This window comes from Oncorhynchus mykiss, chromosome 5 (genome assembly GCF_013265735.2).
Source record: "Oncorhynchus mykiss isolate Arlee chromosome 5, USDA_OmykA_1.1, whole genome shotgun sequence".
Classification (NCBI taxonomy): domain Eukaryota; kingdom Metazoa; phylum Chordata; class Actinopteri; order Salmoniformes; family Salmonidae; genus Oncorhynchus; species Oncorhynchus mykiss.
In genome coordinates, this window is record NC_048569.1 from 41,105,046 (window position 1) to 41,129,395 (window position 24,350).

Below are 24,350 nucleotides of genomic sequence, written 5' to 3' on the forward strand. Positions count from 1 at the left end.
TGGACAAGAACTATCCCAAATACCAGTACAGGTAGACAGTACGTTTCTAAACCAATGTCACTTATCTCAATATTATTGGTAATACAATCATTACATTTCCATAACCAAAACCTGTATATGGGTTTTGCTCTAAAGAACCAGGATGTCACCAGCCAAGTCCTCACTTTCAACAAGCATCATCACAGGCACACCTAATTCCATCTCTTACCCCTATGGCAAGCTTGATCAAATTTTTATTTTATAGTGTATAAAGTAGATCACACTATAAATGTCATGGTTGAGGGTTCAGTTTTGTTCACGAAGGCAGGAGCAAAGTCCAGGCCGGCAGTAATATCCCTGTTAACAACCACTAAAATGAGACAAGAGAGCAAAACTTGTTTTATTGAAAAGAATTTACTGAGAAAAAACAGATGCATCTGCAAAAAGTGGTTTAAAAAGACAATACATGTTTCAATAGTAAGAGAGTTCATGCTTTCAGACTGACACTTCATTTACATAGGTCTTCTCACATGTCTTTTCAGCAATTTAATACAAATATGATATGTTTTTTATTTGTGTACTGTTTGCCTTTTAATATATAATACATTTAATACTGATGACAAAACACTGGATTTAATTTACAAAATAAAATAACAATATAACAGTTACAATCCTTTATAATAACAGTTAACAATAATTATATTCAAATAAATCATACATTTTATTGTTTTAGATAGAAAGTAAAAAGACAATTTTTGTATTTTCAGTCATCGTAACAGTCTCCGAGCCTGAGACAGAGTCTGCCTGTATAAGGTGTCTTTACAGTGTAGAACGAGACATGAGGACTACATGCTCTGTTGTCAGTGAGGAACCATAGGCACCATAACCCAGGGTTATTATTACAGACCAATCTGACCCTCTGTCCTTCAGTGACTGCATGCACTCTTCTCCTCTATGATCTAGCACTGATCTGTCCTCCCCACTAGGGGGCAGTCAGTCACCGCAAAGTGCAAATCGGAACTTCAGTTTTGGTGGTCCCCAGTGGACCTTCTTGCTAACGTAATGTTCAGTCCCTTTCATAGCTCGCAGCCCTGCTAGTAAAACCCACCAGAAGAGCATTAGAGTCAGGAGCAGATATCTAACCATATCTAACCATGAAGAGTCTCTAACCCACGGCTTTCCAACCCTGTTCCTGGAGAGCTACCGTCCTGTTCTAATAATTAGCTGGTTGATGAGCTGAATTGGGTAAGTTACAACTGGGGTTGCATTAAACGCCTACAGGAGGGTAGCTCTCCAGGAACAGGGTTGGTGAGCCCTGCTCTATCCCCTCTCAGCATTTAGAGGAGGGGAAGAACTTCCCAGGCGAGGGGAACTTGAAGCCATTCCCAGAGGGCAGTCTGACAGGGTGTGGGGGTGCTCCAGGACTACCTCCCCTGGAGGAGTCAGTAGCAGTCTGAGGAGGAGGCGCCTCTGGTGGTTTTGAACCCAGCATTCGATGTCTGTTAAGCAGGTTGATGGGGCTCTGGGGCCCCTCAGCGTCCTGGTTCTTGTTGTTGGACCCATGTCTTGGAGAGAGGTGGAGAAGCCCCAGGACATCTTTCTGGACCGTGCTCATCTTCTTCCCCCCATCTCGGAGCACTCTGCCTGGGCCGGGAACCTCCTGCCTCTGGGTGGCATTGGACCAGAAGGTTTTCAGGTTGTGGATGGCCTGGACCCTCTCGTCCACCAGGCCTGCCTGTTTCAACCGGCGCAGGCCAGGGGTTTCAGCCAGGCTGGAGCGGGACGCGGTAGAGCCTGTAGAGGAGTAGGAGAGGGCAGGGGAGGGGGCCAGGGAGAGGGCTGGGGAGGGGGCCAGGGAGAGGGCTGGGGAGGCGGCCAGGGACAGGAGGCTGCCGGCTGGAGAAGGGTGGCCTGAGCTGGGGGAGATGGAGATGCTATTGGGGGAGTGTGAGATGTGCGGGGTGTAAGGGGAGCTGGGGTATTTAAGTCTGAGCTGCGCATGGATGTGGGGGTCTGGGGTTCTGGATGGTGAGGGGTGGGGGTGAGAGAAAGAGAGGGAGGAAGAGAGGGAGGATAGGGCCGGGCTGTTGTAGCCGGAGCTGATCTTCTGTAAGGACGAGCAACGAGAGGGGGGTTTGGGCCTGGTGGAGAGGAGAGGGGTGGAGATGGGTGAGAGAGTGGCAGGGAGGGGTGAGAGAGGGCTGGAGAGGGAGAGAGGTGAAGCCCGGGCCTGTAGGCTGGCTCTACTACTGGGTCTGCTGAAAGCGCTGGATTCAGACGAACGGAAGCCCAAACCACCTCCAGTGGGGGTCAGGGGGGCTAAGGTGGAGGAGGGTGTACATTCTTGTCCTCTTAGCCCCTTCTCCCCTCCCCCATTGGCTGCCCTTCCTGTCCTCCCCCTCTGGAGGCTCTCCAAAGCTTGCATGTGGCTCTGGGTCTCTTCCAGGATCCTGGTGGCCAGCTCCTCGGGGTCCAGAGGGGTGAAGGGTGGCTTGTCTTCCTGGGACTTGACGGTGCTGTCTGTCTCTGTACTGGACTGGTCAGACTCCGAGAGGACCGCCTCTGTACTGACCACCTGACCTTCAGACAAGCTCTGAGAACTGGGGAGGAGAGGAGGGAGAGATGTTTAACTTGATGTGACAAGTTGGTGAAGTTGCGAACAGTTAAAGCAAACAAGTGTCTTTTTTAGCCTAGTAAGAAAAAAAAAGCAACAGCTTACCCCTGGGACTTAACGTGTGTGTTAGGGCTGGGGGGTATGGCCAGGGGCGGGGGGAGGACTTTGAGCGGTGAGGTGGGAGTGCTGACACTCCCCTTGGAGGAGATCGAGACGGGGTACCCCCTCCCTGCCGCCCCTCCCCTCCCTGCTCCTCTTATGTGTCTGTGTCCCCCAGGGAAGGGTAAGGTGTCACACTCCCTCCCCCCCCCTCCCCCTCCTCCCAGAGGCTCACTGCTGATGATAGAGAATCCTTCATACTTATCCTCCCCCTCTGTCCCTCTGCCTACTCCTCTGTGATTCGTTAATCTGCTTCTCGACACATCTCCTGTGTGTCGGTGAGATACTCCTCCGCGGTGCCGCTCCAGTTCTTGCTGCCGCGAACGCTGGCTGATGCCATCACTTCCTGCGGGTTCAGGGCGGGACAGGAAGCTGAGAGAGGAGGCGAGGGAGCTGAGGCTGTAGAGGGAGATGGCGTCGCATGAGAGACTGTCTGTGCCGCCAAGCGGGGGCGAGAAGGGAGGCTGGGGGAGGTTAAGGGGGGCGGAGGCACACTGGGAGGAGGAGAGAGACTCTAGAGATGAAGAGCTGTCCAGGCTGAGGCGTCTGGGGAGCTCTGTGGAGTCTGCGAGGAGAGAGGAGAAGATGGAGGTGAAACGGGTAAGATGAAATGGTGAAGCACACTGTAACTATAGGAAGTCCAGATGCCTAGATACTGTAACAATGTAGAGAGAGGACTTGGAGACTCTTACCAAACAGTGCCAATAGAGACTGCAGAGCAAAGTGCATTGTCCGTCTGCAAGCCTGTTTACCAGTCTTCAATAGCACCTCCTCCTGTCCTGCCTCACACAGGTCAAAACCTGGAGGGAAACAGAGAAGGGAAAAGAATGACACACACAGCTAACGCTTTAGCTCAATGGGCTAACACAGTCTTGTGCCATGCAGGAGACCTGGGTTCAAACTTGACACACCCACAGTGGCTCTCAAAAGATGAGATTGGCCGCCACTGCTATAATACAAGTATATCTACCGCTCAGTGCGGTGATAACTCACCCAGCGCAGCCAGGAACTCATGACAACCAGGAAGTCTCCACAGCTGGACACTAATGGATACCTGGATGGGAGCCAACGAGAAGTCCTGCTCCTTGTCACATGTCTGTTGCTGAACCAATACCTGGTGGAGCTGGAGACAGGGAGAGGTAGTTTATTAGGTTATCGTAGTTTAGGTTACTTCTGCTTTGTCCTACTTTTTTGCCTCAGTATGAGTTTCTCATGCCAGAAAGATACAACACACAACTTACCATTCCCACCATATTTTTAACAGCCTTCAAGTGGTGGGTAAGAGGAAGAGCGAAAGAGATAGAGGACTTAAATTGTTAGGAGCAGACCATTAGAAAGTAACAAATCTTATAAATGAAGACCACGCAGGGACTACCACTATTTATAAGCCCTAAAAATCCAAGAGGTTATGATGATATTGATATTGACCCCATGCAAACATTACCAGGCCCATGACATGCATATTCAAATCATATTTCTGGGGGAGCACTTTTGTGAAACAACCAAACTGGGCAAACTGCCAATCGCCATAGCCTACCCATGAGAGAACGGGGGTTGGGAGGTTCCCAAAGTCAAATTTATTTATACATGATATCAAGTTGATTCATATACATGCTATTTAAAATACTATTAACATGGATTATCAAGCTATTTGATTCTAGATTTTAGGACAATTGGGGTTATCAGAAACTCACGCGTAAAAATAGTTTGATGAATCTTTTTAACCTGGCTTTATCTTAGTAATAGCACAAAGATATGTCAAATCACGTAATGACACATTTTTATGTTTTGGGGTGAGTGAAATGCATCAGAAAGGTGTTGGAAAGTTCAGGAAAACATCAGGGATGATCATCAAACAATCTTTGTGTGTGATCTTCTGAAATCGAGCGTACAGCATGTCAATTAATCAGTGTGTCTGTGTGCATTGAGGCCTACCTTGTTGATTAGCTGTTCTCCAGTCTCAGCAGCAATGACCAGTTTACAGAGGGCCTGGAATGCTGAATGAGGCAGACCTGGATGACAGAGAGGATTGATTGATTGATAGTTTTCCATGTAGGGACTGGAGTATAGTGCTGTGCTGGCAGTCTGATTGGTTTATTATTTGGTTGAACGATTGACAAATTCATTGATAGGTTACCTAGTAGTGACTGCAGAGTGGTGCTGCAGAGCTGCAGCCGGTCTCCAGGGTCGGCCATAGGGAAGAAGACAGCAGCGGGGAGACCACTGCCGTTACCGGGACAATCTAACCGGAACCCCACGGCTGACAGCAGGGCCTGCCATCCCGGTACGCCACCAACCTGGTGTATTCACAGAAAACAGATATATTCATTACGATAACACAGAATAACTAAGTAATGAGAAACACCAAAGACCATACACTGAAGTAAAGAGCACACACACACACGCATGCAAACACACACACACATACACACCTTGTTCTCCACACTCTGCTGCAAGGTGTACATAGCATTACTCTGACCACTCTGTATACGCTGGAGAGACTTCTCAACCTGAGGGATGGAGGGTAAAATCACATTATTAGGCAAGGTTCTTTAAAGTCTCTTGAATGGACATAGGTGAGACGGCAAACTTTGTGCATGTTCATTACCAGGTGCAAAAGTACTCTCAGGGAGTCTCTAGCCCTCTCAGGGTATTGGAGGATCTCTGCCAGAGCCTGTCCAATCAGAGACGAGGGGCTGTTCAGCTTCACATCACAGCCAATCAGCATGAAGCCTGTGAGAAAACAGGAAGTGGAGTGAATAACGTGTGAAGTGTGTGTGTGTGTGTGTGTGTGTGTGTGTGTGTGTGTGTGTACTAACCCGCCCAGTTAGAAGGGTGTGAGAAGTGTGTGCTGCTCTGTAGAGTCTTCATGGCCTCAGTGAGAGCTGCACTGGCCTTGGTCCCATTCAGAAGCGCCGTGTAGAAGGTGTGTGTGAACACCTTGGAGGCTGCCATGGGAACGGGCCACAGTGACACACACACACACTGCACCCCCGCTGCAAGGAAGGCACGGGTCAGACCCACCACCCCGTCAGCTGTCACCCTGCTAACACACTCCTGGTACGACCTGAGTGGGGAGAAGAGAGATAACAAGTTTATAAACGTAGACGTACGGCATAAAAATATATAAAAACTGCTTGGTTGATAATTAGGTATGTGTGTGTGTGGCTCACCCCAGCACCACCAGTTTGATAGGCAGTCTCAGGTCCAGTATGTCTGCTGCAGTGAGTAGAAACTCCTGAAGTGGTGGACTGTCACACACACTCTCTGCATCACACACACTTCCTCCGTCCTCGCTCCCGTCCTCCCGTTGCTCAGTCCTTGCTCCCACATCCCCAGTCTCGCTTGAAAGTGATCCCCCACACGGTGCACTCTCCTTGGGCCGTGTTCCCGAGTCCATCCCTGGATCCTGGCTGGGGGAGAGAACCAGGGCCGCCAGCTTCCAGGAGACATGAGTAGCAAAATGAACACACTCTGCCTGGCCCATGGCTGCTATCACACGGTCCTAGAGAAGAGAAAAGAGAAGTGAGGAGAATGTTTCCTGATTGTGCGTCTCAATAAACCACAGGAGTAGAACACACATGCTTTATTTTCAGTACCTTGGTGGCCTGTGTTCCAGTGAGGGGCTGGCAGCCCAGCAGTTCCCCCAGGCGGAGGGCCTCGTCGTGGGCAGAGGGCAGCGGACCCCACAGCCAACGCTCCATCACCCTGGAGGGCAGGCGTGGAGCCCCTACTACTGCAGTCATGGAACCCCCACCGTTGTAGAGGAAGGGAGCCCCGCGACGAGGGTAGGACTGGAGGTGGGGAGGTGACGCAGATTTAAATGATTGATCGGTCAATGACACAATCAATGACACAATTATTATTATTACAGCATGGTTATCAGTATATTGAATTGTGCAGATTGTGCTGTTGTCTTGTGTAGTGTGTGTGTGTGTGTGTGTGCCCGTGAGGAAATTTGAGTGTGCGCTGTACTATACACCCACCTTAGCTACAGGCCCCAGGCTCCCTAAAGATGGGACAGCTAGAAGGTTGAACCTCTCATACAGGTACTCATTAGAAGAGCTACCTTTGAGCAGAGCGAAGGGAACCAGGTACAGCTCTCCCTCTAACACCAACACCAGCTGTCTATGTCTGCCCACTGCACCACTACTGGGCATCAGCACCTAGCGAGGGACGGTGGGGAGGGCGAGAGAGAGCGAGGATGAAGGAATGAGTATAGACAGATAGAAGATGTAATTCGATCTACGTCAAATGGTAACGCGTGTGTGACGGTATACACACACACACACACACACACACACACACTCTTACCCCCTCCATAGGTGCAATGAGCAGGTGGTGAAGTGCTCGTAGGGGGGGTTTGCCGAGGGGGCTGGGTGGGGGTCTACAGGGTAGAGAGGGGGTCTCGCTCACTGGAGACACTGTAGAACTGACCAGACAGGAAGAACTCCTACTATCCCTGTAGAAATATGCAAAAAGAGGCTTGTTGTTTAACAACGGGTGCTGTCTAGAACAAGTAGATATTGCATAGGAACATGTGATGTGACACTCTCTCCATATGAAACATCAGACTTGATTTGAAATATGGCGACGTTTTGAGTCTTCCTGCAGAAGACCCACCTGTTGAAGAGGTTGTTTCTGGAAACCATGCGTAGGTAGCCTGTCGGGTCGCTGGCTGAGCTCAGCCGTTCCTCAAACTGCTGTTCCAACAGATCACCCGCTTCGCTCTCTGTCTCACCACTGTTACATGCGCGCGCACGCACACACACGCACGCACGCACGCACGCACGCACGCACGCACACGCACACACACACACACACACACACACACACACACACACACACACACACACACACACACACACACAGTAAGGTGCTGTTGGCTAGGGCAGCAGTACTGCAGTGGTTGTCAGTGAGAACAATTTGTGAGGGGGAACATTTGCTGACACAACACAGAGGTCCATGACAAATTAGCCTGCAGTGCTGGCGCCGATGGAAGCTGCGTGTGGTATTCAACTTTATTACCCTCCGAGGTGTGATAGTCTCTCTCTACTTTATTAAAGATTGTTTGGCGCTTCACTGACGGGTAGCCAGTGTGCAGTGTGTGTGTGCAGTGTGTGTGTGTGTGCAGTGTGTGTGTGAGAAAGCGAGAGAGGCTGTGAACTCCCATTATCACTTGGAGGGGTGCAATACATGTCACCTCTGAACAAGCCCATCCATTCTACAGAGGGAGGGAGGGAGGGAGGGAGGGAGGGAGGGAGGGAGGGAGGGAGGGAGGGAGGGAGGGAAAGACAGAGCACCGAGCCATGCGATAAAGAGCGCTTGCAGTCTATCAGTGAAGCACTGCACAATATTTGAATAAAGCAAAGACCATCGCAAGGGAAAGACACACACATACCTGCTGTAGTAGTCGTCAACTCCCAGAGCCTCTCTAGCTGCAGTGATGTGCTGCTCCAGAGTCTGGCAGCCACTAACTCCTCCCCCCTGGATCTCTGAAGCCTGCAGCTCGGCTCCTCCCTCGCCCAGGTACACCTCATGGAACTTCACTATACCTGCGCACAACAGAGGGTGAGGGATTTAGAGGTGTGTGTATATGTGTGTGTGTGTCTCTGTGTGTAAGTACCTACCTGTGCCTGGTGCCAGTAGCCAGCTGTAGAGGTACCCTGCGGCCAGAGAGAAGTACAGCACCAGTGACTTTTGACTGTTGACCGTATTCAGGATGTGTTCTACGGTTACCGGGGAGTAAGGGTCAGGGGTCGGGGTATAAGGGTCAGAGGTCAGGGGTTGGTGACCCTGCTGTCGCTCCACCAGGAGGTCGGCGAACGCCCGGGTCCGACCCCGCTCTGCCACGGCTAGGGCCTCGTCATAATGACCTGGAGAGGAGAGAGGGATGAACAGAGGGATGAGAAGAGAAGAGAGAGAGTGATAAGAGATGGGAAAGTGCAAGTAGAGAAAGAGAGAGAGAAAGAGAGAGCGAAATAGAGACAGGAAGAGAGAGAAAGAGAGAGAGAGAGAGAAAGAGATAGAGGGAGAAATAGATAGAAGTGGCTCAATAAGTTTGAGAGAGTGAGAAAGTGAAGGAGATGGATAACACAAGAGAGATTACATAAAAACTGAAAGAGAGTAACGAGAGTGTTACCCAGGCTGACGAGGATCCTCTGGAGAGCCTGGTATGATGATGTCTGCAGGTCAAACAGAGTCAGCCTGTAGTCTGAGCTGAGTTGGGCCTCATGCCGAATCGACTCAAACAAGGCAGACGCTCGGTACAGCTGGAGAGAGAGAAAGAGAATACACACCTACATCACACATTCATTCACACCTGAATACACACCCATGTGGCACCCCCATCGTGATATACACGCAATTCGTTTTCATTTTAAACATAGGGAATCTCAAAACCCCTAAGGTTAGAATCAGAGACTGCAGTTTCATAGTCAACCAGCAGGTGTCAGCAGGACTCAAGAGAGGCAACATTAACTTTGAAACACACAAGTTGGTACCTGGTTCTGGGCCTCCTCCAGGTTGCTGCTGGCCCACAGTGACAGGCCCAGACGATGACGGATCCTAGCCTCCTCCTCTCTCCTCCCACACTGCTCTGCTAAACGCAGACCTGAAACAGAGAAAGAGAGAGAGGAAAGAGAGAGAGGGAGTCTCAAAACATCATCAAATCACCCCTCTCCTACCCTCCCTCTTTCTCCAAGAACCATGTCTTCATTCATACTCTCTCTCGATCTCTCTCTCTCCTCTCACCTTCCTGCAGGTACATGACAGCCTGTGTGTAGTTCTGTAGCGCATGGTGTGTCCTCCCCAGGCTGCCGTACGCCAGTGTCTTGGCTGTGAGGTCATTATTCTGCGCTGCCACACTCAGGTGCTGCTCCTGATGACATCACCACAGACAGAAAGGTCAAGTCCCAAACCGTTTACCCGACAGAACCCACAGCAGAGAGGAAGAGGCGAAGCAAGAGGGATAACTGGGCCCAAAATATGTCTTCTCCAGCAGGAGGAATTTTTCCTTTTTTTTGCTCACCAAGTGAAACGTTTTTGTATGGAGGTCAATGAGAGTGACAAATTTGGTTAACAAAAAATGTAATGGCTTATGTGCTAAGTGTGTCTTACTTGATCTAATATAAGTTTTAGAATGATTCGGTTGTTACAATTGACATCCTGGCAACTTTGAGAAAAAACACTTTATTTCAGAGTTGTGCCTGTTGTTCACATGAGTATCTGCCCTCTCATTGGCTAGAATGGTCCATCCTGATCTTGCCTCCTCCCGACTGCCTTCCATTTTTTAAGACATTTATTTTCATTGTTAGAGCGTCCGCTTGAGTATCTGGTCAATATAATGGATAATCTGTGACCATAGCGTGTGTTTACCTGACAGGCCACAGCCCTTTCGTAGTTTCCCAGCTCCTCATAGGTCAATCCCAGGTTCCCGTAGGCCCTCCCCTGACTCCTCACACTTCCTGTTTCCTCCGCAATCTCTAATGCCCTCTGGTGCCACTGGAGAGAGAAACAGAGATGGATGGACAGACAGACGGACACAGACAAACAAACAATGGACCATTGCACGGGGAATATAATAATATCATTATAAGAACCAACCTGTAGAGCTGTCTCATTCTCTCCCATCAGCTGGTACACTCCACCCAACGCCCCGCTCGCTTCGCCCTCTAGTGCCCGGTCCTGGGAGGAACAGATTTAGAATATAATATATTGTATAATATATTATAGATTTATAACACATCTATAACAGATTTATAACACATATACATATATACATACATATACACATACCGTACATACATTTATATATATACACACATACATATATATATATATATATATATACATGCATCGAGCGAGAGAGAGAGAAAGAGAGAGAAAGAGAGAGAGAGAGAGAGAGAGAGTGTACCAAATGTTTGGATGCAGCTATTCATTCAAGAGTTTTTCTTTGTTTTGACTATTTTCTACATTGTAGAATAATAGTGAAGACATCAAAACTATGAAATAACACATATGGAATCATGTAGTAACCAAAGAAGTGCCACTTCCACTACAGGTATTTATTCCTACCTCCCTCCCATTAGTCATTCACTCATTCGAGAGGTAGAAGTCTTACCCCTGCGGTGGAGGCGATGTTGAGTTGATGCTCCAGGCAGGATAGAGCTTGTTCATAATTCCCCAGCTGGCTGTGTAGGTCTCCCAGCTCCCCATATGCCTGGGCCTGGGCCTTCCTTCCTCCACTTCCTCCCTCTCCACCTCCCGATCCGCCCAGCTCATGGGCCACCACCAGACGCTTCTCAAAACACACTAACGCCTGCTGGAGACTACCTAGAGATCTGACAGGAGAGGAGGAAGGGAGGATATAGGAGTTATTTTTGTTTAGTCCCATATCTCTCTTTAGAGTTGCTAACATAGGCCTGCTGTTTGCTGCAGATGAGTCACTATTGCACTCACAAGGAGCCCTACCAATGATTTACATAAATGTGACTCGTTTAAGGAAACTAGGCGTATGTCGTGTGTCACTACTTCACAGGAGAGCCATTTGAACGTGAACTTTTTATTTTTATCATAATGCGTTTTTTTTGGCAGAAAAGCATTCTGGAACATGTGAACTTTCATGTGCCTTAACAACAAACATGTATGCCATCTGTAAATACAAATACAATTGTTAAATTACGAGCCTAGTTGGTTTAGCCACGGGAAAAAGTCAGCAACCTTCCCGCTAGCCATGATTGGCTGAGATAATGAGTGGGCTGGACATGCCGAGAGACATGCTGTGGGCTGGACATGCCGGTCTGTCACTTCTGTCTATAATATGAGCTGGTCAGTATGTGTAGGTAATCCTTTCCAAAGTGCATTTAAAAAAAAAGATATTGTAGTAGAATTCCATAAGTGTTGCTCTCCACTTTCTGGAGGACCGAGTTTTGAAATCAGTGTATGATAGCTAAGGAGATGGAGAAAATTCTGCCGTTTGATTCCAAATATGCAGACAAAGTTGAAAATAGAACACACAGAAGGCTGTTGTATTAAAACACCTGTCTCTGGATTACATCTTCAAACTAAGGGCAACCATCCGTGACAGAGAGGGAGAAGCGTCCATCCATATATATGGGTAAGACAGTCTAGATAGCTACATTTTCAGATATTACACATTTCTAATTTTGTCAGGAAGTAGTTATAATTTCAAGTTAAAGTGTACTGTTAGCTAGCTAGCTAGCTAATGTTACATGTATGATCTGTGTAGTAATATTATTCGTATCTCACAGTCATTTGCATTGCTAGTTATAGCCTAATGTTAGCTAGCTAAAATTGAACTTTGTTGGTTAGCTACCTGCAGATTCATGCAGGGTAGTAATGTTATGATTTGGGATTATGGTTAATTGTTTAGCTAGCTGTCTAAACAAAAGACTCCACTTTGCAAGTAACTATTTCAATAGAATGTTTATGATGTCACAGCGACAACTGTCGATAGACGTAGCTGGTAAATTCGCTCTGGCTATCTACTCCAATTTCAGAGCACTCTAGTCTGAGTGTGCCAGTGCGCAGAATAACTGACGAATTTACGAACGGCTGGTGTCAGAAAGGGTCAGTAAATGTTGGCAGAAAAGCGTAATTACACTTTTGCCAACAGCACGGTTGCAGTTGGCAAACGCTCTGGCAGTTGGCAAACGCTCTGGATAACATTAAAACAGCCTAACCATCTCTGCTAGGGCGAGTAAAAAGGTCAGAGTGAGCTGTTCTCTCATTTGTGTCTGGAAGTAGCTAACAAGCTAGCCAACGTTAGCCAGTTAGCTTGGGTGCTTGACTGCTGTTGTTAGGTCAGAATACTCGGATCGACCCTACTCCTTGGCCAGAGCATCCAGTGTGAGCTCTGAACGCTCCGAGAGCGAAACGCTCTGAATTTACAAGGGGACAATGTGACAACGCTATGAGTTTATAAACGCCCAGAGCACACTCTGGCACCTCGGATTAAATTTACGAACACCCCCTTGGTATAACCCAGTCCTGAAACGTTGGTTGTTTAGTACATAGCCTCACATGTGAATCCTTAAAGAGATGGGTGAGGCTAAAGCTTAAGGGGGTGTGAAAGATGCTAAATGGGTGTAGACAAAGAAGAGCTCTCCACTAGGTACCAAAACATTCAAGGGCCATTTTCTCAAAAGTGAGATTACAAGTTTATCAACTTTCAAAGCAGAATTGCTTTCCCATTGTTCTTCAACTGTAGTGTATGATATACCAGTCTCTACTTTTATCTAATGTAAAAATGTTGCTACGTAAGAGCGAATTGAGCCGGGCGGTCACAAATGCATTTCATATTAAGTACACATAAGCCACGCCATAAAACACTCCACTCTCAAAACAGCAAAAGCTTCTAGTTTCCCACAGAGCTATATGTGAAACTTAAGGAAGCTAACAAGCTAACAATTAAGCAATAACTTCAGGACATGTTGATTTTGCTAGTATGAGATGAAAATAAACATGCACAGCTTTGGGGGAGGGAATGTAAAAGAGGCTGTGTCTGAAAATTAACATCAAGCTGTGGCTTTTATCAGTATAATTACATTACTTATTCTTTCATTATTCTGTCCTTCCCTCGCCAGGGATCAGCAGAGAGGGAGAGAGAGAGAGAGAGAGCAAGAAAGAAAGAAAGAAAGAAAGAAAGAAAGAAAGAAAGAAAGAAAGAAAGAAAGAAAGAAAGAAAGAAAGATAGAAAGAAAGCAAGAAAGAAAGAAAGAAAGAAAGAAAGAAGAGATAGAGAGAGAGAGAGAGAGAAAGAAAGAAAGAAAGAAAGAAAGAAAGAAAGAAGGGGAAAGATTGACAGATAAAAGGAGTAGGGGGTTAAAAGAGAAAGAATAGAGAGATATAAAGAGGAAGCAACAGCCAGACAGAGAGAGTGTGTGTGTGTGTGTGTGTGTCTTTTACCTGTGTGCGTTACCCAGTCCCCTGTAGGCTCTCTCCTGGTCCTGAACATGGTTGAGACTCTGAGCCACAGTCAGAAACATCTCACAGTACTTTATAGCTTCCTCAAAGTCTCCCAGAGAGTCATAACAGTCTGCTAGGTTCCCGTAGGCCCTGCCTCTGTCCAGCACACACTCAGCCCCACTCAGCTGCTCCAGCATGGCCAACTGCTGCTCAAAATACCCAATGGCCTCCTCCAGGACGCCCATGTTCATCTTGGCGATGCCCATGTTGCCCTGGACCTGTGCCTCCACGCAGGCATCTCTGAGGCCCTGTGTCAGGGTGAGCTGGGCCTGGTAACACTGGAAGGCTGTGGGGTAGTCTGTCAGGGCCATGTGGACGGCTGCCAGGCGGCCCAGAGCACCACACTGCCCCCGCTGGTCGTCTAGAGCAGTGCGGGCAGACAGCTCCTGCTGGTGGAAGGACAGGGCCAGGTCGTACTGACGGAGGAGTCTGGGGGAGGATATTTCTATTACTTCCCAGTCAATATTAACTAAAAACATATGAGAAGTTAATAAATAACATTTTAGATGCTATCTGGGCTAGAAGCCTACCTGTGGGCAGAGCCTAGCGCTGAATAAGCGTCAGCCTCCATCTTGTGTTCTTTGACCTCCTGAGCCAGGGTGAGCTGCTGCTGGTAGAATCTCACCGCCCCGGCCACGTCACCCCGACACACACACACATCCCCCAGGTTTCCCAGGGCACGGAACACTGCCTGGACACACACACACACACACACACACACACACACACCCACACACACACACACACACACACACACACACACACACACACACACAGTTTTAATGTAGAATCTCACCACCCCTGTCAAGTCCCCCCAACACACACGCAGACCCACTTCTGACCCATTCCTCCAATCCCAGTTGTGTTAATGACTGTCTGTACCTGAGTGTTGTTCAGAGCCTGAGCCAGGGACAGCAGGTATCTCTGACAGTCCTCAGCCTTGCTATATTCCCCCAGGGCTTTGTAGGCCAGACCCAGGTTACAGTAGGCTTTAGCCTGGGACAACTTATCACCCAGGTCTTTAGCCAGTGCCAGGTCCTGCTCATAATACCTGTCAGTAAAGAAAAAAAAGAAAATGACTAAGAGTGTGTGGCTCATCTTCTTCACAAAGTTGAGACCTTTGTGTCATTTATTTGGAGAGGTCGGGACAACCTTTATGAGTTATTATTATACATACAAGGTGTATGAAGAGTGTGTCCTACCTGACGGCCTCCCTGTACTGTCCCAAGCAGTAGTGTGTGTAGGCCAGGTTGTGGCAGACCTTGCCCTCTCCCTCCAGGTCCTGTAGCTGAGGTGACAGGGTCAGGTACTGCTGGTAGTACGGAACCGCGGGGGCATACTCCCCTCTACAGCAGTGGAAGTTACCCAGGTTACCTACACACACACAAACACACACACCCTTTACCTTTAGGAATCATTCAAGTTGATTTAATATTGTTTTGTGTTACTTTGTCCATCTGTCCGTCCATTACCTAGTGCCCTGGCCGTGCTCTGCGTGTCTCGTAGCTCGCGTGCGATGGTCAGGTGGTGCAGGTAGTGCTGGAGAGCCTGGTCGTGAGCGCCCAGCGCCTGATAAGCTACAGCCAGGTTACCATGGGTAGAGGCCTGGGAGGGACGGTCATTCACCTGGGAGAGGAAAGAAAGGTCAATACCAGGGCCGCATTCAGCAGGACACAAAGTTGGCCAACGTTCAGATAGAAATGTATGATGCAGAACAAACACATCTCTTTGGTATATAAAATAAGGAATCACGTCAGCTCTAGTCATGGCATTTCTATCTGCAACGTTCTACAATGGTTTCATCCTGAACATGGCCCAGGTGTCTGTGTGTCTGCCTCCAGTGATATCGGCTACCTACGATACCGTACAGCCTGGTCGTACGTCCCCAAAGCGCTCTGTGTGTGTTTGTTCACGTGTGTGCGTTCACATGTGTGTTCAAGTGTGCATCCTCACCTCGAGTGATATGTGCAGTTCCTGCCGGTGGTAGCGTACAGCTTGGTCATACATCCTCAGAGCGTTGTAGGCATTTCCCATGTTCCCATAGGCCCTGCCCTGAGCAGCATAGTCCCCCAGCTCCTGGACCAAACACAGGTGGGCCTTGTGGAGCTTCAACGCTGCATCGTACTCCCCCTTCATCTGATGGATTATACCTGAGAGAGAGAGGCACAGTGGGGCGTTTTCAGTCCAGTGAGTGAGTGATGGCCAAACAGAGATTAGACATGAGGATAACCAATTAGGATCGCAGTCGACAAGACTGACACTAGGCCTATTCAGGAGGACGGAACATTACGGAACATTCAGATAGGGAATTGTCGGGAAAAAGCTAATCGTGTCACATCCCTGAATACACCGATATCTGCAAGTGTGTGTGTAGGTAAGGGAGGGTATCAGTGCTCAAATATCGGCATCAAACACAAGACAAGAGGAGGGAGGAATGAAAGAGGGAGCAAATGTGGAGGTGTCGAGACAGGGAGGAGAGGTAGGGTGTGTCGAGACAGGGAGGAGAGGTAGGGTGTGTCGAGACAGGGAGGAGAGGTAGGGTGTGTCGAGACAGGGAGGAGAGGTAGGGTGTGTCGAGACAGGGAGGAGAGGTAGGGTGTGTCGAGACAGCAGACGTAGATGGATCAGTAACACATGACCCTGACATCTGTCTGTCTGTCTGATCCAGTATGTGTGTGTGTGTGTGTAGGGGTCAGTCTTAAAATGGAGTGGAGCATGAAATGAGCTTAGGTAGTTTGGCATTCTGAGTGGAGAAACACTGTTTCCATTTGCTACTTTCTTTCATCCGGAACATAGCCATGATTTAACAAGAGAGAAGGTTTAGGTTAAAAGGAAGGGTACCTTCACACTTTCAATGTCCTTCTAATGTACATAAACATGTTGGTTAACAGTATATGTCAATAATACGTGCATTTTTTGTTAATAAGTATGCCAAACACTTTATTTGAAATCATTTCTTGCCAGGGACATTTTAAATGGAAGGCTTGAATAATCTATCAATGTAGGTCTAAACAGTGGAAGTGCAGCCATTTTCTTTTAACAACAAAAAATGTTCTGTTCTGTAGCTCACTAGCCTTGTGAAAGGAAAGAAACGCTCGGGTAAAAAATGACAAGGTTCAAAGTTAGCATAAGCAACATAAACAAACAGTATTTACGTTGGTATTTTGACATTCCTTCTGTCGAGAATCACGTTACAAAATGGAAGTACTCTTTTACTTATTCAGAGCAGAGCATGGTTTTACACACAGTGACCTCTGCTGTTACGATCTGCGGTGGTTCCGCCTTTGATCTATAGAAGTATAGATCCTCTGCAGCTTCTGCTTGATTGTCTCTGGTACACCGTCAAGCACACCTACAGTTAACTGCTTAGCTTTTTTAAGAACCTGTTTTCTTGCTAATAATGGACTCTTTTGGCACCGCTAATAACCCGTCGTCATTGTCCCCCACCTCCACCTCCCAGCTGTGAATCCCTGAGGTGAATCCCTTTGAACCCAGAATGTCTAAGTACCCACTAAACCTCTCTGGGTTGTCTGGAAGACTCCTATCCCCAGTCTTCATTCTTAGGCTGGTCAGGTCCTCTGAGAGATGGAGAGAGCATGCAGCTGTGTTTGGGTCCAGAACTACAGGTGTGCAGTCCAAAATTTGCTGCATCTTCTGCTAGACCTATAAGCCAAGGTTGCCCAGGTGATTGCCACGTCGACCAGAGCTCCAGAGACAAGCGGAGGGTCAAGAGGAGAATCTCTGCTTTCATCTTCACGGTCTTGTCGCTTTGCAGGAATGCGGTGTCATCACCCGACAGCTTCTCCTCTACCTCCCTGATTCTTTTAGACAGAGATGACATCCTTTTAATCTTCTCCCCTCTTCCTCCCTCAGCTTGGCTATTCTCTCTGCCTCTCAAATTCCTCTTTTATCTCTGTTTTCTGGGCCTGCGCCCCGATGTAAGATGACATTTTCTCCCAGGAGGGTTTGGTCTTGTCAACGACAGCCATTTTATTCTGTAGCGCCGTCAGTGGTGTTCTGAGCTCCTCCCTCTGGGTAGCAGCCTTCTTCACAGAGTAGAAACTGTGGCCTGCATGCTCAGAAATACTCTACACACTCACCCTCCAGGCAGAACAAGTCAGGCTTATGTCAGTGGAGGCCACACACATTGTGTAGGCCAGCGAAGTGTGTTTGGCGCATTGGAGCCTGTGGGGGTTCTCCATGCGAGGTCTCCTCTTTGGCTATCTTTCTGGGCAGCTGGCTGTCTGTGCACTGCTTTCCCTCTGCAGGGTCTCAGGGTTGCCGAGAAACGTCTGTCTGCAGACAGAGCAGACCTTGGTCCCGCCCTGCTTCCAGGTGGCCTCCAGGCAGATCCTGCAGAAGCTATGGCTGCAGTAGAGGATGATGGGTCTGTGAAGATCTCACAGCAGATGGGACATGACAGGTCATCCTCCAGAGGGGAGAGAGAGGCTGAGATCCTCTCTGGACAACTGGAGAGCGAATGAGAGAGAGGTTGTTAGAATGATATTTTTAAGAAAATGAGAAAGAACCAGTGCCAATGAGAGTGTGAGTACGTGTGTTGTGTGTTAGTGTGTTCAAATACAACGTTGGTTAGATATAGAGAGACTGTCTAAGAGGATGCTGCAGTAGTCATAATGGCAGCTTAGCTTTGCCCAGCACCCTAGCTACGGAACTGTAACGTGATATGTGTTGCTCCATATCACAGTTATGGCTTAGCTACTGTAAAGTATAGCAAACAATTTTTCAACTAACCTGTTCCTGGCTGTCACGCCCTGACCATAGAGAGCTTTTTATTCTCTATGTTGGTTAGGTCAGGGTGTGACTCGGGTGGGTCATCTAGGTGATTTATATTTATATGTTGGCCTGGTATGGTTCCTAATCAGAGGCAGCTGTTTATCGTTGTCTCTGATTGGGGATCATATTTAGGCAGCCATTTCCCCTTTGTGTTGTGGTGGGATCTTGACTATGGATAGTTGCCTGTTAGTACTATTGTTAGCTTCACGTTTCGTTTGAGATTTATTGTTTTGTTTTGCTGTGAGTTTCACTTAGTAATAAAAAGATGTGGAACCCAGATCACGCTGCGCTTTGGTCCACTTATTATAACGAGCGTGACAGAAGATCCCACCAACAACGGACCAAGCAGTGTGCCCGGGAGGTAATGGCATCCTGGTCTTTGGAGGAGATTAGAGAGAGAACATTCTGGACTTGGGACGACATAATAGCAGGAGAGAAGAGCCTGCCATGGAAGCAGGCGGAAGCAGCGAAGGAGGGACAGCGACGAAGTCGGTGAGAAAGGCCACAGAAACCCCAATAAAAAAACAAATTTGGGGGGGGAAATGGAGCAGTCGGCAGAGCCGAGCAGTGGGCCAGAGCCGGTCTGGGAGAAGAAGGAGAATTTGAAGGAGAGAGAAATGGGAGAGTTATTGAGTTGGTGGAGGACGCACGGATTTGGTCTCAAGGAACGTGTTGTCAGTTTGGTGCCACCTGAGTCAGCTCCCCATACTCGTCATGAGAAGTGTGTTAAAGTTCCGGAACAATTGATGCCAGCTATATGCACCAGGTCTCCAATGCACCTTCACAACCCAGTACGTCCTGTGCCTGCTCCTCGCACTCTCCCCCAACTGCGCTTTCCCAGTCCGGAACGTCCTGTGCCTGCTCCTCGCACTCTCCCTCAAGTGCGTCTTCCCAGTCAGGTGCGTCCTGTTCCTGCTCCTCACACTCTCCTTGGAGTGCGTGTACACAGTCCAGTACGTCCTGTGCCTCCTCCCGCACACGCCCTGAGGTGCGTGTCATCAGCCCGGTACCAACAGTGCCGGTCCCACGCATCGGGCCTCCGGTACGCCTCCACAGTCCAGTGCGTCCTGTGCCTCCTCCCCGCACTCGCCCTGAGGTGCGTGTCACCAGCCCGGTGCCACCTGTGCCGGTCCCACACATCAGGCCTCCAGTGCGCCTCCACAGTCCAGTATGTCCTGTGCCTGCTCCTCGCGCTCGTGCTGAGGTGCGTGTCACCATCCCGGTGCCACCAGTGCCGGCCCCACGCACCAAGCTTCCAGCGACAGTTCCCAGTCCAGAGCTTCCTACGACAGTTCCCAGTCCAGAGCTTCTGGCGACGGTCTGCGGTCCAGAGCCTCCAGCGACGGTCTGCGGTCCAGTGCCCCCGGCAACGATCCATGGTCCGGTTCCTCCGGCGATGATCCACGGTCCAGAGCCCCCGGCGACGATCCACGGTCCGGAGCATTCGGCGACGATCCCCGCACCAGAGCCGCCATTGAAGATGAAGTATCCGCGAGCGGAGTGGGTACTTCGCCCTGCACCGGAGCCGCCCCCAACGGTAGATGCCCACCCGGACCCTCCCCTATTGAGTCAGGTTTTGCGGTCAGAGTCCGCACCTTTGCGGGGGTGTACTGTTACGCCCTGACCATAGAGAGCTTTTTATTCTCTATGTTGGTTAGGTCGGGGTGTGACTAGGGTGGGTCATCTAGGTGATTTATATTTCTATGTTGGCCTGGTATGGTTCCCAATCAGAGGCAGCTGTTTATCATTGTCTCTGATTGGGGATCATATTTAGGCAGCCATTTCCCCTTTGTGTTGTGGTGGGATCTTGACTATGGATAGTTGCCTGTTAGTACTATTGTTAGCTTCACGTTTCGTTTGAGATTTATTGTTTTGATTTGCTGTGAGTTTCAATTAGTAATAAAAAGATGTGGAACCCAGATCACGCTGCACTTTGGTCCACTTATTATAACGAGCGTGACACTGGCGATATTTTCTTTGTTCTCGATATGGGGAAAAAGTGTATCTTATAAATGTCCAGTTGCAGGTGGTTCTATCAAAAACCTTAGAAACGACTAGATCCTGCAAAGATACTGGACGGCGCACAATTGGCCCTATGCCGTCCGGGTTTGGCCGGTGTAGGCCATCATTGTAAATAAGAATTTGTTTTTAACAGGCCTGCCTAGTTAAATAAAGGTTAAAAACCAAAACAATGTAATCATAATAATGTGCAGAACCTAAGATGGCGAGGAACCTCCAAGTGCGGTACAAAACATAGACTTAATATCTTTAATAATTGTCTCTGGTTTTTGTAGCACCACCTGCAACTGGACATTTATTAGATACCCATTTTCCCTGTATCGAGAACAAAGAAAAATATCGTCAGGAACAGGTTAGTTGAAAAATGATTTGCTGTACTTTACAGTAGCTAAGCCATAACTGTGATATGGAGCATCACATAGCTATCACATTACAATTCAGTAGCTACCAGCAACCTTAGCTAGCGGATTATAACGGACTAATGTGATGTTTCATTAGCCATTACAGGTTAGGTACTGTTTTGCATAGCACAGAGAATTTTCAACCAACCTTAACTTGTCAATACTCAGTGGTGTAAAGTACTTAAGTAAAACTACTTTAAAGTACTACTTAAGTCGTTTTTTGGGTTATCTGTACTTTACTTTACTATTTATATATTTGACAACTTTTAATTTTACTCCACTACATTCCTAAAGAAAAGGATGTACTTTTTACTCCATACATTTCCTTGACACCCAAAAGTACTCATTACATTTTGAATTCTATACAGGACAGGAAAATGGTCCAATTCATGCACTTATCAAGAGAACATTCCTGCTCATCCCTACTGCCTCTGATTTGGCGGACTCACTAAACACAAATGCTTCATTTGTGAATGATGTCTAAGTGTTGGAGTGTACCCGATAATACGTAAATTTAAAAAACAAGAAAATTGTGCCATCGACTTTGCAATATATATGGAATTTGAAAAGATTTATACTTTTACTTCGATACTTCGAGTATATTTTTTAAAATTACATTTACTTTTGATACTTTAAGTATATTTAAAATCAAATACTTTTAGACTTTTACTCAAGTAGTATTTTACTGGGTGACTTTCACTTTTACTTTTTCTGTTAAGGTATCTTTACTTTTACTCAAGTATGACAATTGGGTACTTTTTCCACCACTGTTGAAACTCTCTTTATTCCCGACTTGGAAGACAACCAATGTCTTCTAAACATCTATGTCTAGTTTCAGGGGGTGTGCGCCACAATCTTGTCTATTTCAAATCTTCTCTCATTGATCAAGACATGCGAGTGTCATCTTGACATGCAGCACTTTGTGGTGGACACCCACCTGTCTCAATCAAATATTTTTATGGACGGCTCTATGACCATGTGATGAGTGGAGGAGAGAGACAGCGAGGGAGACTGTCTGTCGGTCTGATCCAGTGTGTGTGTGTGTGTGTTTCCACAATTTGTTGGGCCATTGGCCACTGAACCTGTAGTGTGTGTGTCTGTATGTGAAATGTTCAAACGTAAAGAACGGGAATTACCAGGGCTCAGCCACATACCCATCCCCTGAAAACCCCTTTAAATCAATTAAGGTGGTTCGGGTTGAACCAGGCTATGGCCCGTCAAGTGACCGGGTGAAGCTGCTGAGGTAGGAGCACCCTGCTCAAATCTAAAAGTAATCAGCGCCGCTCAGTGATGTTGTCAAGAAGATTATTTCCTTGTAACAATTTTCGTTGGTGGAAGAAGGAGAGGAGGACCAAAGTGCAGCGTGGTAGGTATCCATAATACTTTTAATCAAAAATGAATACACAAACAAAAACAACAAAACGATAACCGAACAGTTCTGACAGGTGCAAACACTAACCAGAAAATAACTACCCACAAACAAGAGTGGGAAAACAGGCTACCTAAGTATGGTTCTCAATCAGAGACAACGACAGACAGCTGTCCCTGATTGAGAACCATACCTGGCCAAAAACAAAGAAATACAAAAACATAGAAAAAAGAACATAGATCGTCCACCCTAGTCACACCCTGGCCTAACCAAAATAGAGAATAAAAAGCCTCTCTATGGCCAGGGCGTGATACACCTGCTCGCAGAGGGTCAATATCATCAAGAACATGGAAGCAAAAGTGAGAAGTCTCTTCAAAGCAAGTAGAAACTTTAGTGAGACTTTTTCTTGCTGTTCCTGCATCCTCTGCTGAGGCTGAGAGAAGCTTCAGTGCCCTGAGAAGACTGAAAAGATGTCTCAGAACATCAATGACACAGAAGAGACTGAACAGTGTGGCTGTTTGCCATGTTCACCAGGAAAGTCTGGTCAAGTTAGACCGGACAAAAATCTGTGTGGTCTGAGAACTTTTTCCACTTTGAAAAACATGTTCAGTCAGCACAGAAGAAGGACGCTACACCCGAGGGAAGCTCAACAAATCCAACCGGCATTTGACAGGGATCTTACAAGAAGATTTCTGGGAGAATGTAATGATCGATTACTCAGGAAGTTCCACAGAGCATCGAGGAAGCTGCAGCTCTTTTGAAAAGGTAATATTGAAACAATTTAGCTGGTAGGTTTGTGTCAAAATCTTGCCTTAGTGTGTCCACGGTGCTGATAGAGCGCAGTGAGATTTCGTGCCATTTGAACCTGTCACTTCTTGGTCAAAAGCGTTTCTTTTACTTGTATGTTTGTTGTGGTATAGCATGATATAAGCAGAATTCAATACAATTCCAATGCACTAACCCAAGTGATGCCCCTGGGTATAGCTACACATCGAGATGTTTCATTACAGAAATAAATAGGCTATGTTCTATTGGCGCTCCGGTACCACTTGGCTTGGCTGAACTTGGCTGAATGGAGTCTGTGACAATTTTTTGGGCTTTCCTCTGAAACCGCCTAGTATATAGGTCCTGGATGGCAGGAAGCTTGGCCCCAGTGATGTATTGGGCCATACGCACTACCCTCTGTAGCGCCTTACGGTCGGATACCGAGGAGTTGCCATACCAGGCGGTGATGCAACCGGTCAGGATGCTCTTGATGGTTCAGCGGTATAACTTTTTGAGGATCTGGGGACCCATGCCAAATCTCTTCAGTCTCCTGAGGGGAAAAAGGTGTTGTTGTGCCCTCTTCATGATTGTCTTGGTGTGTTTGGACCATGATAGTTTGTTGGTCATGTGGACACTAAGGAACTTGAAACTCTCGACCCGCTCCACTACAGCCCTGTCGATGTTAATGGGGGCCTGTTTGGCACACTGCCAGGTCTCTGACCTCCACCCTATAGGCTGTCTCATAGTTGTCGGTGATCAGGCCTACCACTATTGTGTCTTTAGCAAACTTAATGATGGTGTTGGAGTCGTGCTTGGCCACGCAGTCATGGGTGAACAGGGAGTACAGGAAGTGGTTAAGCATGCACCCCTGAGAGGCCCCCGTGTTAAGGATCAGTGTCGCAGATGTGTTGTTGCCTACCCTTACCATCTGGGTGGGTGGCCCATCAGGAAGTCCAGGATCCAGTTGCAGAGGGAGGTGTTTAGTCCCAGGGTCCTTAGCTTAGTGGGCACTATGGTGTTGAACACTGAGCTGTAGTCAATGAACAGCATTCTCACATAGGTGTCCATTTGTCCAGGTGGGAAAGGGCCGTGTGGAGTGCAATTGAGATTGCGTCATCTGTGGATCTGTTGGGGCGGAATGCGAATTGGAGTTGGTTTAGGTTTCTGGGATGATGGTGTTGATGTGAGCCATGACCAGCCTTTCAAAGCACTTCAAGGCTACCGACGTGAGTGCCACAGGGCGGTGACCTTCGCACAAGGA

The 24,350-nt window shown here is 47.8% G+C and overlaps 1 protein-coding gene across 3 annotated transcripts in view; it reads right to left on the reverse strand.

Annotated features, from left to right (window-relative positions):
* Window positions 1–365: 365 nt before the first annotated feature.
* LOC110523832 (tetratricopeptide repeat protein 28-like) overlaps window positions 366–24,350 on the reverse strand; it is a 101,808-nt gene continuing 77,823 nt past the window's right edge. The window contains exons 10-39 of one of the 3 annotated variants that reach the window (XM_036977519.1): window positions 15,695–15,891; window positions 15,214–15,367; window positions 14,944–15,115; window positions 14,624–14,792; window positions 14,272–14,432; window positions 13,682–14,170; window positions 10,875–11,094; window positions 10,358–10,438; window positions 10,130–10,255; window positions 9,506–9,632; window positions 9,256–9,365; window positions 8,895–9,024; window positions 8,383–8,628; window positions 8,154–8,307; window positions 7,376–7,495; window positions 7,067–7,214; window positions 6,739–6,918; window positions 6,352–6,546; window positions 5,926–6,257; window positions 5,572–5,819; window positions 5,361–5,485; window positions 5,185–5,262; window positions 4,890–5,049; window positions 4,688–4,764; window positions 3,994–4,017; window positions 3,746–3,875; window positions 3,445–3,552; window positions 2,699–3,317; window positions 1,301–2,579; window positions 366–1,171 (exon numbers count right to left, since the gene is read on the reverse strand). In XM_036977519.1, the coding sequence (XP_036833414.1) occupies window positions 1,310–2,579; window positions 2,699–3,317; window positions 3,445–3,552; window positions 3,746–3,875; window positions 3,994–4,017; window positions 4,688–4,764; window positions 4,890–5,049; window positions 5,185–5,262; window positions 5,361–5,485; window positions 5,572–5,819; window positions 5,926–6,257; window positions 6,352–6,546; window positions 6,739–6,918; window positions 7,067–7,214; window positions 7,376–7,495; window positions 8,154–8,307; window positions 8,383–8,628; window positions 8,895–9,024; window positions 9,256–9,365; window positions 9,506–9,632; window positions 10,130–10,255; window positions 10,358–10,438; window positions 10,875–11,094; window positions 13,682–14,170; window positions 14,272–14,432; window positions 14,624–14,792; window positions 14,944–15,115; window positions 15,214–15,367; window positions 15,695–15,891 (6,350 nt within the window). In that variant the 3' untranslated portion in view covers window positions 366–1,171; window positions 1,301–1,309. Of the gene's footprint in view, window positions 2,580–2,698; window positions 3,318–3,444; window positions 3,553–3,745; window positions 3,876–3,993; window positions 4,018–4,687; window positions 4,765–4,889; window positions 5,050–5,184; window positions 5,263–5,360; window positions 5,486–5,571; window positions 5,820–5,925; window positions 6,258–6,351; window positions 6,547–6,738; window positions 6,919–7,066; window positions 7,215–7,375; window positions 7,496–8,153; window positions 8,308–8,382; window positions 8,629–8,894; window positions 9,025–9,255; window positions 9,366–9,505; window positions 9,633–10,129; window positions 10,256–10,357; window positions 10,439–10,874; window positions 11,095–13,681; window positions 14,171–14,271; window positions 14,433–14,623; window positions 14,793–14,943; window positions 15,116–15,213; window positions 15,368–15,694; window positions 15,892–24,350 lie in introns of all 3 variants that reach the window. The other 2 variants (XM_036977518.1, XM_036977520.1) reach the window with 2 other exon arrangements.